This window comes from Scyliorhinus torazame, chromosome 22 (genome assembly GCF_047496885.1).
Source record: "Scyliorhinus torazame isolate Kashiwa2021f chromosome 22, sScyTor2.1, whole genome shotgun sequence".
Classification (NCBI taxonomy): domain Eukaryota; kingdom Metazoa; phylum Chordata; class Chondrichthyes; order Carcharhiniformes; family Scyliorhinidae; genus Scyliorhinus; species Scyliorhinus torazame.
This window is the reverse complement of record NC_092728.1, coordinates 42,017,913-42,032,521: the sequence shown is the minus strand read 5'-3', so window position 1 is coordinate 42,032,521 and position 14,609 is coordinate 42,017,913. Positions and strand designations below refer to the sequence as shown.

Below are 14,609 nucleotides of genomic sequence, written 5' to 3'. Positions count from 1 at the left end.
GTTCCCAATTTTTTTTTTTTTCCAATGAAGGGGAAATTTAGAGTGGCCAATTCACCTACCCTGTGCATCTTTGTGGGGGTGAGAACCACGCAGACATGGAAAATGTGTAAACACCACACGGACAGTGACCCAGGGCTGGGATTGAACCCGGGTCCTTGACTGCCCCACGGCAATAACATCTTGCATTTATGCAGCAGCTTTTACAAAAACAAAGTCTCAAAGCACTTTGTCTGTAGATATAGAAAGGGAAGCAGACAGCGAGTGTGAATGGAGCAGGAGATTCAGAACAGTACACAAAGGCCTGGTTCATTGGACTGGTTGTGAGAGGAAAGCACAACCTTCCTTTTATACAACACTTTTTTGGAATTCTATTCCAAAGCATTTTACAGCTGGTGATGTGGTTTGAGAATACAGTAACGTGGGAAATGCAGGAGCCAAGCTGCACACATCAACCTCCCAGAAACAGCAATTAAATAAATGACCAGAAAATCTGTTTTAATGATGTTAACCGAGGGAGAGATATGGACCAGAATGCTGCACTATTCTTCCAAATAGTGCCTTCAAATCTTTTACGTTTCCCTGGATGGCAGATAACGCAGGATGCCCTTGGAAATCATAGAATCTCTGCAGCACAGAAGAAGGCCATTCAGCCCATCAAATCTGCACCCACCCACTGAAAGAGCACCCTACCTAGGCCCCTCCCTATCCCTGTAACCCTACCTAGCCTGCACATCACTGGAGTCCAAGGGGCAATTTTAGCACCTAGCCTGCACATCTTTGGACTGTGGGAGGAAACCCATGCAGACATGGGGGGAACATGCAAACTCCACAGTCACCCAAGGCCGGAGTTGAACCGGATCCCTGGCGCGAATCACTGTGCCACCGTGTCAGCCTGGGTTATGGACTGAAGTCTCTGGAGTGGGAATTGAGCTCAAACCCGCTGACTCAGCGGCAAACATGCTTGACCACCATGCGTGGTCAGAACACAGCCCAAATTGTTATTCTTCATGCATCAATCTGCACAGACTTAAGATGGCAGTTTTTAGCCGAGTTCATCAGGTGGACAGTGGCAAGGCAGGTGGCATGCACAGCAGTGGGATTGCCTGTGTGACTGGGATGGCAGTGATCATGGGATTGATTTCTGTGATAACTTGACCACAAAGAGGTAGTCAAAAATCGTGTTAATAAAGTTAATGAATAAAGTTAATCTTGTTTCATTTATAGAAATGACAAAGTTTAAAATACAGCAAGGACTCAAAAACAGGATCAGTTAGCTAAACATTAAAATGACAGTAACAGAATAGAATTTGAACGCAGGGCAGTTAAATACAAATTATATACACCGGGAACAGCAACGATAGCTAATGATGTCACAGCAGTTACTGATGACATCAGCAATGGATTTAAATAAGAAGATGCATAACAATAGCCCTCCATTACAATTTCATTTCTATTATGGAATTACTTTAGCCTGTGTGTGCTATAGATATTTGCATTCTTGTGTACGTAATGCTGTACTTTGCGCATCACCTGATTTGTCGTCTTCCTTGCGTAGATTACCATCGAAATACAGCTTTCAATTTGAGGATGATGCAGCCAACGGTGTCTCGGTGGGACCGTGTGACACGAACAGACAAACTAAATGTCCACCCTCTCAGCTCTGCCCATTCCCAGCACAGATGATTTCCAATGAAAGGGTGACAGATGAAACTCACTTTCAGGATGTGCGGCTCATTACTTTCGATATCAGCGGCTCCGGCATCGAGTAAGAAATGTCTGAGTCTGTACCCAGACAAGCAAATTGAACTTGAAAACACTGCAGAGAGCCCCAAGCAAACTGATCAGATACATAAGTGCCTGATATCTGTTATGTCAATGGCATCCTTTCCAGCGACTAGTGATTAATATTAATACCCCAGCTTAATGTTAATCAAGGACTTATCCCATTCTTTCCAACCGCCGTGACACTATGGGGGGAATTTTGCATCTGCACTCGCCCCTGCGGGATTGGCAGCGCGAGTGGAAAATCTTGCCAGAATCAGGAAGCGCGATCATTGCCGGAGAGATCGTTTTTCCCCACCCCTCCCGGGAACATCACAAGTGTGGCCGTGAATCTCGCATTAATAAATTTGAATTCATTTTAATACACTTAGAGGCCCGCCCCACAAAATTATCCTTCCTCACTAAACATTCATACGTCGACGAGGTTTACAACACATTTGGGTGTAAGGTAGTCGAGGAGATCCCTCCAGGGGCCCAGAGGTATGTTTAGCCCCCGGGGGGGCGTAGAGGGAAATGCCCGGGGCACTGCTCCTGCACAGGTTGACACTTCCGGTTGTCAGTGCCAAGTCAGCAGTCCCAACTGGGCAGTGCCAATCTGTGCTGGGGGCAATGCCAGAGGTAGACCCTAGTGGGGAAGGGTGTGTTGATGTACGGTGGGTGAGCTGGTGGAGAGTGGAGATTGAAGGGGCTGGCTGGGTGCTGGTGATTGATGTTGGAGGAGAAGTGGGGGGGGGGGTAGATGGGGGAGAGTCCCTGTGACATGGGCTGGAGCCATTTGGCTGCAGCACAGGTCGCGGAACCCTTTCAGGATGGCACCATGATCTGTTTGAAGCCAGATGCAATCTTTATGAGGTCCCACCCCGTCAGAGTGACAATGCAAACCATGCCTACTCATTTTTATTTTTGCAAAGAGGCACAAGATTCCTTGAGAAAACTGGAGAGTTCCACTGAGGCGCTCCCTCGGTACTGACGCACCAACAGTTCGGTACTGACCCCTGTCAGTGCAGTGTTTCCTCACTGACCCTCCGTCAGTGCAGTGCTCCCTTAATACTGACCCTACGTGAGGGCAGCACTCCCTCAGTACTGACACTGCATCAGTGCAGCATTCCCTCAGCACAGACCCTCCGTTAATGCAGTACTCCCTGAGTACTGATGCTCTGACAGTGTAGCACTGCCTCACTACTGACCCTCTGTGAGTGCAGCGTTTCCTCAGTACTGACCCTCGCTGAATTCAACACTCCCTCAGTAATGACCCCCACAGTGCAGCACTCCATTAGTCCTGACTCTCCGTCAGCGCAGTGCTCCCTCAGTACTGACTGTCTGTCAGTGCAGCTTCACTCAGGACTGACCATCTGACAGTGCAGCACCATCAGTACTGACCCTCCATCAGTGTTGTGCTCCCTCAGTATTCACCCTTTGATAGTGCAGCCCTCCCATAGTATTGACCCTCCGACAGTGCAGCAATTCTTCAGTACTGACCCTCCAACAGTGCGACGTTCCCTCAGTACTGTCCCTAAGACAGTGCAATACCCAGTCAATATTAACCCTCTGCCAGTGCAGTGCTCCCACAGTACTGATGCTCCGACTGTGCAGTACTCCCTCAATACTGACCCACAGGAGCGGGCCTTCAGTACATGTTGCCAGGGGAGGTTGTGGAAGCAGATACATTAACGCCATTCAAAAGGCATCTTGACAAACACATGGATAGGATGGATAAAGAGGGATACGGCACAAGGAAGTGCTGAGGGTTTTGGCAAAGGTTAGTATCATGACCGGTACAGACTTGGAAGGGCAAAGGATCTGTTCCTGTGCTGTATTGTTCTTTGTTCTTTGTACTGACTCGGTGCTCCCTTGGTATTGACCTTCCGTGAGCACAGCGCTCCCTCAATGCAAAATTCCTTCAGCCCTGACCCTCCCTCAGTACTGGCCCACAACAGTTCATCATTCCTGCACCACCACCCTCCAACAATGCAGCACTCCCTCACTTCTGATCCTCTGACTGTGCATAGCTCCCTCAGTACTGAACCTCCACACAATTCAGCACTTCTGCAGTACTGACCCCCAACAATGCAGTGCCCTCTCAATATTGATCCTCTGACTGTGCAGCGCTCCCTCAGTACTGAACCTACAACAGTTTAGCACTCCTGCAGTACTGACCCCCAACAATGAAGCACTGCCACAGTACTGATCCTCTGACAGTGCAGCACTCCCTCAGTACTGACCCTCTGACGATGCAGCACTCCCTCAGTACTGACTCTCTAACAATGCAGCACCCCCTCAATACTGACCTGACAGTGCAGCATTCCCTCAGTACTGACCCTCTGACAGTGCAGCGTCATCTCAGTACTGACCCTCTGACAGTGCAGCACTACCTCAATACTGACCCTCTGACCATGCAGTGCTCCCTCAGTACTGACCCTCTGACAGTGCAGTGCTCCCTCAGTACTGACCCTCTGACAGTGCAGTGCTCCCTCAGTACTGACCCTCTGACAGTGCAGCATTCCCTCAGTACTGACCCGCTGACAGTGCAGTGCTCCCTCAGTACTGACCCTCTGACAGTGCAGCACTCCCTCAGTACTGACCCGCTGACAGTGTAGCACTGCCTCAGTACTGACCCTCTGACAGTGCAGCACTCCCTCAGTACTGACCCTCTGACAGTGCAGTGCTCCCTCAGTACTGACCCTCTGACAGTGCAGCACTCCCTCAGTACTGACCCGCTGACAGTGCAGTGCTCCCTCAGTACTGACCCGCTGACAGTGCAGTGCTCCCTCAGTACTGACCCGCTGGCAGCACAGCATTGGCCTAGCCATAGCCTTTTCACCATCCTTTCACTTGCTTAAAGCCTGTTACCTCTCTAACTTTACCTAGTCCTGGTGAAAATTCACAGACCTGAAACATAATCTGTTTCTCTCCCCACGGATGCTGCCAGACCTGCTGAGTGCAGCATTTTCTGTTTTTATTTCAGTCCCATAGCCCACCTCTTTCCCCATCGTCTTGTTGTCACTTCAAATATTTATCCAATTCACTTTGGAAGTTATTATTGAATCTGCTTCCTCTGCTCTTTCAGGCAATGCCTTCTAGATTGGAACTATTCGCTATGTGAAGAAACTTCTCCATCTCTCACCTTTAGTTCTTTGGCCAATAATCATAAATCTGTGTCCTCCAGTTACCAACACTGGAAACGTAATAAATAAGCAGAAAGTATCAAAACCCTTTGTAACTTTGAACACCTCAATCAAATCTTGCCGTAACCTTCTCTGTTCCAAGGAAACAACCCTAGCTTCCTCACTTTTTCCACATAACTGAAATTCCTTAACCGTGGCACCATTATCACTTTGCTCCCACTCCAAGCTCTTGACATCCTTTCTAAAGTGTGGTGCCCAGAACAAGATTATACTCCAGCTGAGGCCTCATCAGTGTATTTTGTTTTCAAAGCTCGGATAGACTTACGTCTTTGGCCCTGGAATCCTCTTCCAGTTAATTTTTTCCTATTGACCTGTAGGTACTCAGCAGGGGATGTGGCTATGATTGAACCCAGAAATTCACCTGAGAGTGTCGACCAGTTCTGTCAGCTCCTTCGACTCGACCCACACAAAACATTCTTGCTGAAGCCCAATGATGCAGGTTGGATATCCTTTTCACTAATTGTTGGCTGGTATTGAATGTAAATGTTAAAAGTGCCATTTATTCACAGAATTCACTTGAAGCATCTCAAATAAAGAAAAGTTGTTTCTGAAAAATAAAGCAGCCCTCTGCTAACCAAGTATTCTTGCAATCAAATTTATCTACAAGTGAAGAGGGCACTTAGTGGAACTCATACCTCTGTCACATTGTGTTATCTCAACATTATTGCAATTCTGCAGCTCTACCTTGTTGAGGCTTTTCCCTGCCCGCTTGACGCTGTAACTATAAAGCTGAAAAAAGATTTTATTCAGCGCTTCTATCTCGATGGCTTCAGGCCCAATCTACGCGCAACAATCTGCTCTGAAAACTCTGCTCACATTTTGACAGCTGTGACCAAATTGCCCCACAGAAGCTGAGACAATCGGTATTATCCTAAAACAATCTGCAACACAACATTCTCAGTTAATTCGCTCTGTCTTCCAATTTTAACAGACCTTTTAAAACAATTCCAAAGATCTACGTCTGTGCAAAAAAACTGACCAGTTCTTCCATGGATCATACCCTATCTGTGTACCAAATTTCAAAGAAATATGTCCATATGTTTTTGAGATATGCTGTTTACAGGTAAACAGACTAAACAGGGATGTAGACATTACCTACATCCACTTTCAGTGGCGGAGGTAATAATATAGATTCTGGAATGGTCCCAGCCGTTTTGAAGTTGTCAAATGTCTCACAGTGATTGAAGAAAGTAGGGAAAGAGAAAACAGGACTACAGGCCTGTTGGCCGTATATCTGTCATTGGGTAAGTGCTGGAACTTATTGTTAAAGACATCTTAACAATGGGCTTAAAAAATCATAGTAAGATCAGTCAATGCCAGTATAGATTTACCGAAGGGAAATCATGTTTGACAAATTTGTTAAGAGTTATTTGAGGATGTGACAAGTAGGGAAGACGAGAACTAGGAGATGTAGAATACCTGGACTTCCAAAAGGCATTTGATAAGGTGCCACACAAAAAGTTTAATGGGGAAGATCAGAGCTCATGGAATTGGGGGTAATATAATGACGTGGATGGAAGATTGGTTAATGGACAGGAAGCAAAGAATAGGGATCGAACCATAGAATCCCTACAGAGCTGAAGGAGGCCATTTGGCTCATCGAATCTGCACCGACCCTTTGAAAGAACACCCTACTTAGGCCCGCTCCCCTGCACTACCCTGTAACCCCACCTAACCTGCACATCCATGGACACTAAAGGGCAATTTTAGCATGGCCAATCCACCTAACATCTTTGGATAAATGGGGAATTCACAAGTTGGCAGCTGTGCCGAGTGGAGTTCCAGAAGGATCAGTGCTGGGGCCTGAGTTATTTAAATTCAGCCTCAAATTCCTGAGCTGTCGAATGAGAGTACGTATTCCGGAGTAGGAGTGGGCCATTCAGGCCAACTCTGCCATTCGATAAGATCACTGCTGATCTGATTGTGGCCACAACTCGTTTTCCTGCCTGCTCCCCATGAGCCTTGACTCCCCTGTTTATCAAAAATCTCACTTTGCCTTGAATAAATTCAGTGACCAAACCATCACTGCTCTCTGGGGAAGGGAATTCCACAGGGTAACAACCCTTGGAGAGAAAAAAATTCTCCCTAACCCTTCTTAAAAAGGGAAACCTCTTATTCTTAAATTGGTTCTAGTCTGGTTTGTAGCCAACGCTGTGAACTCTTACAGTTAAGCTATATTTTCAAGAGGAGGAACAAAATATGGTAAAATAATCCAGAGTTCCCTTAATGATGAAAGAGATAGTAAGATGAAACAGAAAAAATGAACGTATGACAGATTTCAGGTTGATACTTTAAGAACCAGGCAGAATATAGAAAGCTTAGAGAAAAGTGATAAAATAAATGAGACAAAGAGAGAGACCTGTAGCTAAACTGAAATGGAATCCAAAAGTCTTCCACCAGTAAAACGGTGGTAAGAGGCAAAATGGGGCTGAAAAAGGATCAAAAAGGGCCTTTATGCATGGAGACAGTGGGCATGGCTGGGGTACTAAATGACTAATCTGTCTTTACCAAGGAAAAGGTCCCAGGCCAGTGAAAGAGGAGCTAGTTGAGACAATGGATGGGCTACATATTTATTAAAAGGAGGCATTAAATAGGCTGGGTGTACTTCATAAGTCACCAGGATCTGATGAAATGCAGTCAAGGATACTGAGAGTGAAAGTTGCAGAGGCACTGGCCTAACCTTCCAATCTTTAGATACAGGGATAGTGGCAGAATACTGGAGAACTGCAAATGTGTGCGAGCTGCATACATCACCAGCCCAGTTATAACTGTAATAAAGACCTTGTTCATAACTCCAATAGTCTTCGCCTGGTCCTCATGAGCGTGAGGGTGAAGTACATTGTAGTTGAACAATGACAACCTGGATATGAATTGCAAATGTTACACCCTTGTTCAAAGAAAAGAGTGCAACGATAAACCCGGTAACTACAAACCAGTCAGTATAATCTTGGTGGTGGGGAAGTTTTTAGAAACAGTAATTTGGGACAAAATTAACAGTCACTTGGAGAGATGTGGATTAATAAAGGAAAGCCAGAAAATACTTGTTTAGCACAAATCATCTTTATAACTAACTTGTTTTTTGATGAGGTAACAGAGAGGGTTGCTCAGAGTAATGTGGTTGATATGGTGGAAACGACCTTCCACAAGGTATTGGTGAAATGCTGTGAGAAAGGATTGTCAGCAAAATCAGAAGCCATGGAATAAAATAGTCAATGACAACCTGGATAAGAATGCTCGTCAGCATTCCGCAGAGACCGTTCTCTCCGAGATAATCTAGTCCACTCCTCCACCATACCCAACACCTCTCCCATCCCCCATGGTACCTTCCCATGCGATCGCAGAAGATGTAATACCTGTCCCTTTATCTCTTCCATGCTTAACATCCCAGGCCCAAAACACACATTTCAGGTTAAGCAGCGTTTCACTTGCACCTCTTCCAATTTGGTCCATTGCATTCGCTGCTCCCATGTGGTCTCCTCTATATTGGAGAGACCAAACGCAGACTGGATGATCTCTTTGCTGAGCACCTTCGGTCTGTACGCATTCAGGACCCTGACCTTCCCGTTGCTTGCCATTTTAACACAGGGCCCTACTCCCATGCCCACATGTCTGTCCTTAGCCTGCTACAATGTTCCAGTGAAGCTCAACGCAAACTGGAGGAACATCATTTCATCTTCCGGTTAGGCACGCTACAGCCTTCCGGCCTGAACATCGAATTCAACAACTTCTGATGATTATCTCTACCCCACCTCAACCTATTTGTTTTCATCCCATTTCATTTAAACTTTTTTACCAGTTCTTTCTCCCTTGTCTCTCTTTATATATATTCACCTCCCATCTTATCCACCTTTCCTTACCCTTTCTTCCCTTTGCGTCCCCCTTCCCCTCCCCCCCACACCTACATCTGTCACAGTTTACCCTCTGATAGTTTCTCTGTAGTTTGGCCTTTCACATCTTTTGTCCTCTCTGGGGACTGCCATTAGCACTCTTTCCCCTTGCTTTCTGTGGCTATTAGCACCCCGTTTCCCTGGGTTTCTGTGGCTATGACTCATCTTCATTCTCACTCCACAGTATAACTATTTCCCACTTTCTCTGTCTTTAGCTTTGACAAGGGTCATTTGGACTTGAAACATTAGCTCTTTTCTCTCCCTCCAGATGCTGTCAGACCTGTTGAGATTTTCCAGCATTTTCTTTCTGGTTTCAGATTCCAGCATCCGCAGTAATTTGTTTTTATCCACTGGATAAGAAGTTGGCTGTGTGGCGGGAAACAGGGGGCAGTGGAGACTAGTTGTTTGTATGACTGGAGGAAGAAATACAGTGGGGTTCCCCAGGGGCAGGGGTTAGGATCACTGCGTTTCTTATTTCAATGACCTACACTTTGGCAGAGTTTCAAAATTTACAAACGACATGAAACTTGGAAGCATTGTGAACTGTGAGGAAGGTAGTGATGAACTTCAAAAAGATATAGACAGATTGATGGAATGGGCAGGCAAGTGGCAGATGAAATTTAATGCAGAGGAGAGTCAACTGATTCATTTTGGTCGGTTAAATGAGGAGTGGCAAGTAGTCGGGAAAATTGTCCAGCTGTTCGACTATAGTGTACTTCACATTCACGCTCATGAGAGACCAGACGAAGACTCTTGGAATTATGAACAATGTCTTTATTACAGTTATAACTGGGCTGGTGATGTATGCACCCCAGACAGCTCTGCTTCCCGCCCTGTACAGACAATTATACTTCACATTAAGATACAGGAAATTAGCATATACCAATCACTTGTTACTACTTATCTATGTCCAATCATGGCTATTAATTAGGTTTACATCATGCATAGTACAGAATTATTTTTTTTTTAAAAATATTTTATTGAAAATTTTTGGCCAACCATCACAGTACATTGTGTATCCTTTACACAGTAATATAACAATATAAATAACAATAGCCAGTTTTATAAACAAGAAATAAATAATATATAAACAAAAACAAAACTAAATGGCAACTGCCTTGTCCCAGATAAATATTCTCCAAAAATATGTTTTAACAGTCCAATATACAATTATCTATAACAACAACCTATACATATTATACTTATATATTAACATCCCTGAGAATCCCTCTGGTTCCTCCCCCCCCCCCGCCCCCCCCCGCCCCCCCCGCCCCCCCCCCACCCCCCCGCCCCGCCCCCCCCGCCCCCCCCGTCCGCCCGCCCCGCCCCCCCATCCGCCTGCCCCCCCCGCCCCCCCCATCCGCCTGCCCCCCCCCATCCGCCCGCCCCCCCCCATCCGCCTGCCCCCCCCCATCCGCCCGCCCCCCCCCCCATCCGCCCGCCCCCCCCATCCGCCTGCCCCCCCCCATCCGCCCGCCCCCCCCCATCCGCCCGCCCCCCCCCCATCCGCCCGCCCCCCCCCCCCATCCGCCCGCCCCCGCCCCCCCCCCCATCCGCCCGCCCGCCCCCCCACCCCCCCGCCCGCCCGCCCCCTGTAGTGCCGGACATGACCAGAACATGTGGGTGTGATTCGCTGGGCTTTTCGAGCATCTCGCACACCTATCCTCTACTCCAAAAAAATTTGCTAAGCCGTGTTCCAGTCATATGCGCCCTGTGTAACACCTTAAATTGTATCAGGCTTAGCCTGGCACACGAGGACGATGAGTTTACCCTACTTAGGGCATCAGCCCACAGCCCCTCCTCAATCTCCTCCCCCCAGCTCTTCTTCCCATTTCCCTTTCAGCTCGTCTACCATAATCTCCCCCTCGTCTCTCATCTCCCTATATAGGTCTGACACCTTACCGTCCCCCACCCATGTCTTTGAGATCACTCTGTCCTGCACCTCCTGCGTCGGGAGCTGCGGGAATTCCCTCACCTGTTGCCTCGTAAAAGCCCTCAGTTGCATATACCGGAATGCATTCCCTTGGGGCAACCCATATTTTTCGGTCAGCGCTCCCAGACTTGCAAACGTCCCATCTACAAACAGATCTCTCAATTGTGTTACTCCTGCTCTTTGCCATGTTCCAAATCCCCCATCCATTCTCCCCGGAGCAAACCTATGATTATTTCTTATCGGGGACCACACCGAGGCTCCCGTCTTTCCCCTATGCCGTCTCCATTGCCCCCAAATTTTCAGAGTAGCCACCACCACCGGGCTTGTGGTGTATTTCTTCGGTGAGAACGGCAACGGCGCCGTCACCATGGCTTGTAGGCAAGTCCCCCTACAGGACGCCTTCTCCAATCTCTTCCACGCCGCTCCCTCCTCTTCTCCCATCCACTTACATACCATTGAGATGTTGGCGACCCAGTAGTACTCACTCAGGCTCGGTAGCGCCAGCACCCCCCCCCTATCCCTACTACGCTGCAAAAATCCCTTCCTCACTCTCGGGGTCTTCCCGGCCCACACAAAACTCATGATACTCTTCTCAATCCTTTTGAAAAAAGCCTTCGTGATCACCACCGGGAGGCACTGAAACACAAAGAGGAATCTCGGGAGGACCACCATTTTAACCGCTTGTACCCTCCCTGCCAGTGACAGGGATACCATGTCCCATCTCTTGAAGTCCTCCTCCATCTGTTCCACCAACCGCGTTAAGTTTAACCTATGCAATGTACCCCAATTCTTGGCTATCTGGATCCCCAAGTAGCGAAAGTCCCTTGTTACCTTCCTCAGCGGTAAGTCCTCTATTTCTCTGCTCTGCTCCCCTGGATGCACCACAAACAGCTCACTTTTCCCCATGTTCAGCTTATATCCTGAAAATTCTCCAAACTCCCCAAGTATCCGCATTATCTCTGGCATCCCCTCCGCCGGGTCCGCCACATACACCAATAAATCGTCCGCGTAAAGAGATACCCGGTGTTCCTCTCCTCCCCTGAGTACTCCCCTCCACTTCCTGGAACCCCTCAATGCTATTGCCAGGGGCTCAATCGCCAGTGCAAACAATAATGGGGACAGAGGACATCCCTGCCTCGTCCCTCTATGGAGCCGAAAATACGCAGACCCCCGTCCATTCGTGACCACGCTCGCCATCGGGGCCCTATACAGCAGCTGTACCCATCTAATATACTCATCTCCAAAGCCAAATCTCCTCAGCACCTCCCACAAATAATCCCACTCCACTCTATCAAATGCTTTCTCGGCATCCATCGCCACCACTATCTCCGCTTCCCCCTCTGGTGGGGGCATCATCATTACCCCTAGCAGCCTCCGTATATTCGTATTCAGCTGTCTCCCCTTCACAAACCTAGTTTGGTCCTCATGGACTACCCCCGGGACACAATCCTCTATCCTCATTGCCATTACCTTGGCCAGAATCTTAGCGTCTACATTTAGGAGGGAAATAGGTCTAAAGGACCCGCATTGCAGCGGGTCTTTTTCCTTCTTTAGGAGAAGTGATATCGTTGCCTCCGACATAGTCGGGGGCAGCTGTCCCCTTTCCTTCGCCTCATTAAAGGTTCTCATCAGTATCGGGGCAAGCAAGTCCACATATTTCCTATAAAATTCGATTGGAAATCCATCCGGTCCCGGAGCCTTCCCCGCCTGCGTACTCCTAATTCCTTTCACTACTTCCTCTATCTCGATCTGTGCTCCCAGTCCCACCCTCTCCTGCTCCTCCACCTTAGGAAATTCCAGCCGGTCCAGGAAGCACACCATTCTCTCCTTCCCATCCGGGGGCCGAGCTTCGTATAATCTTTTATAGAATGCCTTGAACACTCCATTCACTCTCTCCGCTCCCCGCTCTATCTCTCCTTCCTCATCCCTCACTCCCCCTATTTCCCTCGCTGCTCCCCTTTTCTTCAATTGATGGGCCAGAAACATGCTCGCCTTCTCCCCATACTCATACTGTACACCCTGTGCCTTCCTCCACTGTGCTTCTGCAGTACCCGTTGTCAGCAAGTCAAATTCTACGTGTAACCTTTGCCTTTCCCTGTACAGTCCCTCCTCCGGTGCCTCCGCATATTGCCTGTCCACCCTCAGAAGTTCTTGCAGCAACCGCTCCCGTTCCCTACTCTCCTGCTTTCCTTTATGTGCCCTTATTGATATCAGCTCCCCTCTAACCACTGCCTTCAGCGCCTCCCAGACCACTCCCACCTGGACCTCCCCGTTATCATTGAGTTCCAAGTATTTTTCAATGCACCCCCTCACCCTTAGACACACCCCTTCATCTGCCATTAGTCCCATGTCCATTCTCCAGGGTGGACGCCCTTCTGTTTCCTCCCCTATCTCCAAGTCTACCCAATGTGGAGAGTGATCTGAAATGGCTATAGCCGTATACTCCGTCCCCCTCACCTTCGGGATCAACGCCCTTCCCAAAACAAAAAAGTCTATTCGCGAATAAACTTTGTGGACATAGGAGAAAAACGAAAACTCCTTACTCCTAGGTCTGCTAAATCTCCACGGGTCTACTCCTCCCATCTGCTCCATAAAATCTTTAAGCACCTTGGCTGCAGCCGGCCTCCTTCCAGTCCTGGATCTCGACCTGTCCAGCCCTGGCTCCAGCACCCTATTAAAATCTCCCCCCATTACCAACTTTCCCACCTCTAGGTCCGGGATGCGTCCTAGCATGCGCCTCATAAAATTGGCATCATCCCAGTTCGGGGCATATACGTTTACCAAGACCACCGCCTCCCCCTGTAATTTGCCACTCACCATCACGTATCTGCCCCCGCTATCCGCCACTATGGTCTTTGCCTCAAACATAACCCGCTTCCCCACTAGTATAGCCACCCCCCTGTTTTTCGCATCTAGCCCCGAATGAAACACCTGCCCCACCCATCCTTTGCGTAGTCTAACCTGGTCTATAAGTTTCAAGTGCGTCTCTTGTAACATAACCACGTCTGCCTTAAGTTTCTTAAGGTGTGCGAGTCCTCGTGCCCTCTTTATCGGCCCGTTCAGCCCTCTCACATTCCACGTGATCAACCGGGTTGGGGGGGCTTTTTAACCCCCCCTTGTCGATTAGCCATCCCCTTTTTCCAGCTCCTCACCCGGTTCCCACGCAACTGTGTCCCCCCCCAGGCGGTGCCCCCCCCGCCCACCCCACCCCATTCCGGCTCCCCCCTCTCCCCAGCAGCAGCAACCCAGTAACTCCCCCCTCCCACCCCCCCGCTAGATCCCCCACTAGCGTAGTTACACCCCCCATGTTGCTCCCAGAAGTCAGCAAACTCTGGCCGACCTCTGCTTCCCCCCGTGACCTCGGCTCGCACCGTGCGACGCCCCCTCCTTCCTGCTTCCCTATTCCCGCCATAATTATCATAGCGCGGGAACAAAGCCCGCGCTTCCCTTTTGGCCCCCCCCCCATGGCCAACGCCCCATCTCCTCCACCTCCCTTCCTCCCTCCACCACCACCTTTGGAAGAGAGAAAAGTTACCGCATCGCAGGATTAATAACATAAAACTCATCTTTCCCCCCCTTTTTCCCCCCTCTTCGCCCCCCATACTCGCCCCACCACTTTGTTTCAAACGTTCTTTTTTAATAACCCGCTTATTCCAGTTTTTCTTCCACAATAAAAGTACACGCCTCATCCGCCGTCTCAAAGTAGTGGTGCCTCCCTTGATATGTGACCCACAGTCTTGCCGGTTGCAGCATTCCAAATTTTATCTTCTTTTTGTGAAGCACCGCCTTGGCCCGATTAAAGCTCGCCCCCCTTCTCGTCAC

The 14,609-nt window shown here is 48.6% G+C and overlaps 1 protein-coding gene across 3 annotated transcripts in view; it reads left to right on the top strand.

The window, feature by feature from the left end:
* Positions 1–14,609, top strand: part of ndor1 (NADPH dependent diflavin oxidoreductase 1) — an 80,909-nt gene that overhangs the window by 31,329 nt on the left and 34,971 nt on the right. For all 3 annotated transcript variants that reach the window (XM_072488111.1, XM_072488112.1, XM_072488113.1), the window contains exons 7-8: positions 1,556–1,765; positions 5,285–5,406. In XM_072488111.1, the coding sequence (XP_072344212.1) occupies positions 1,556–1,765; positions 5,285–5,406 (332 nt within the window). The remainder of the gene's footprint in view (positions 1–1,555; positions 1,766–5,284; positions 5,407–14,609) is intronic.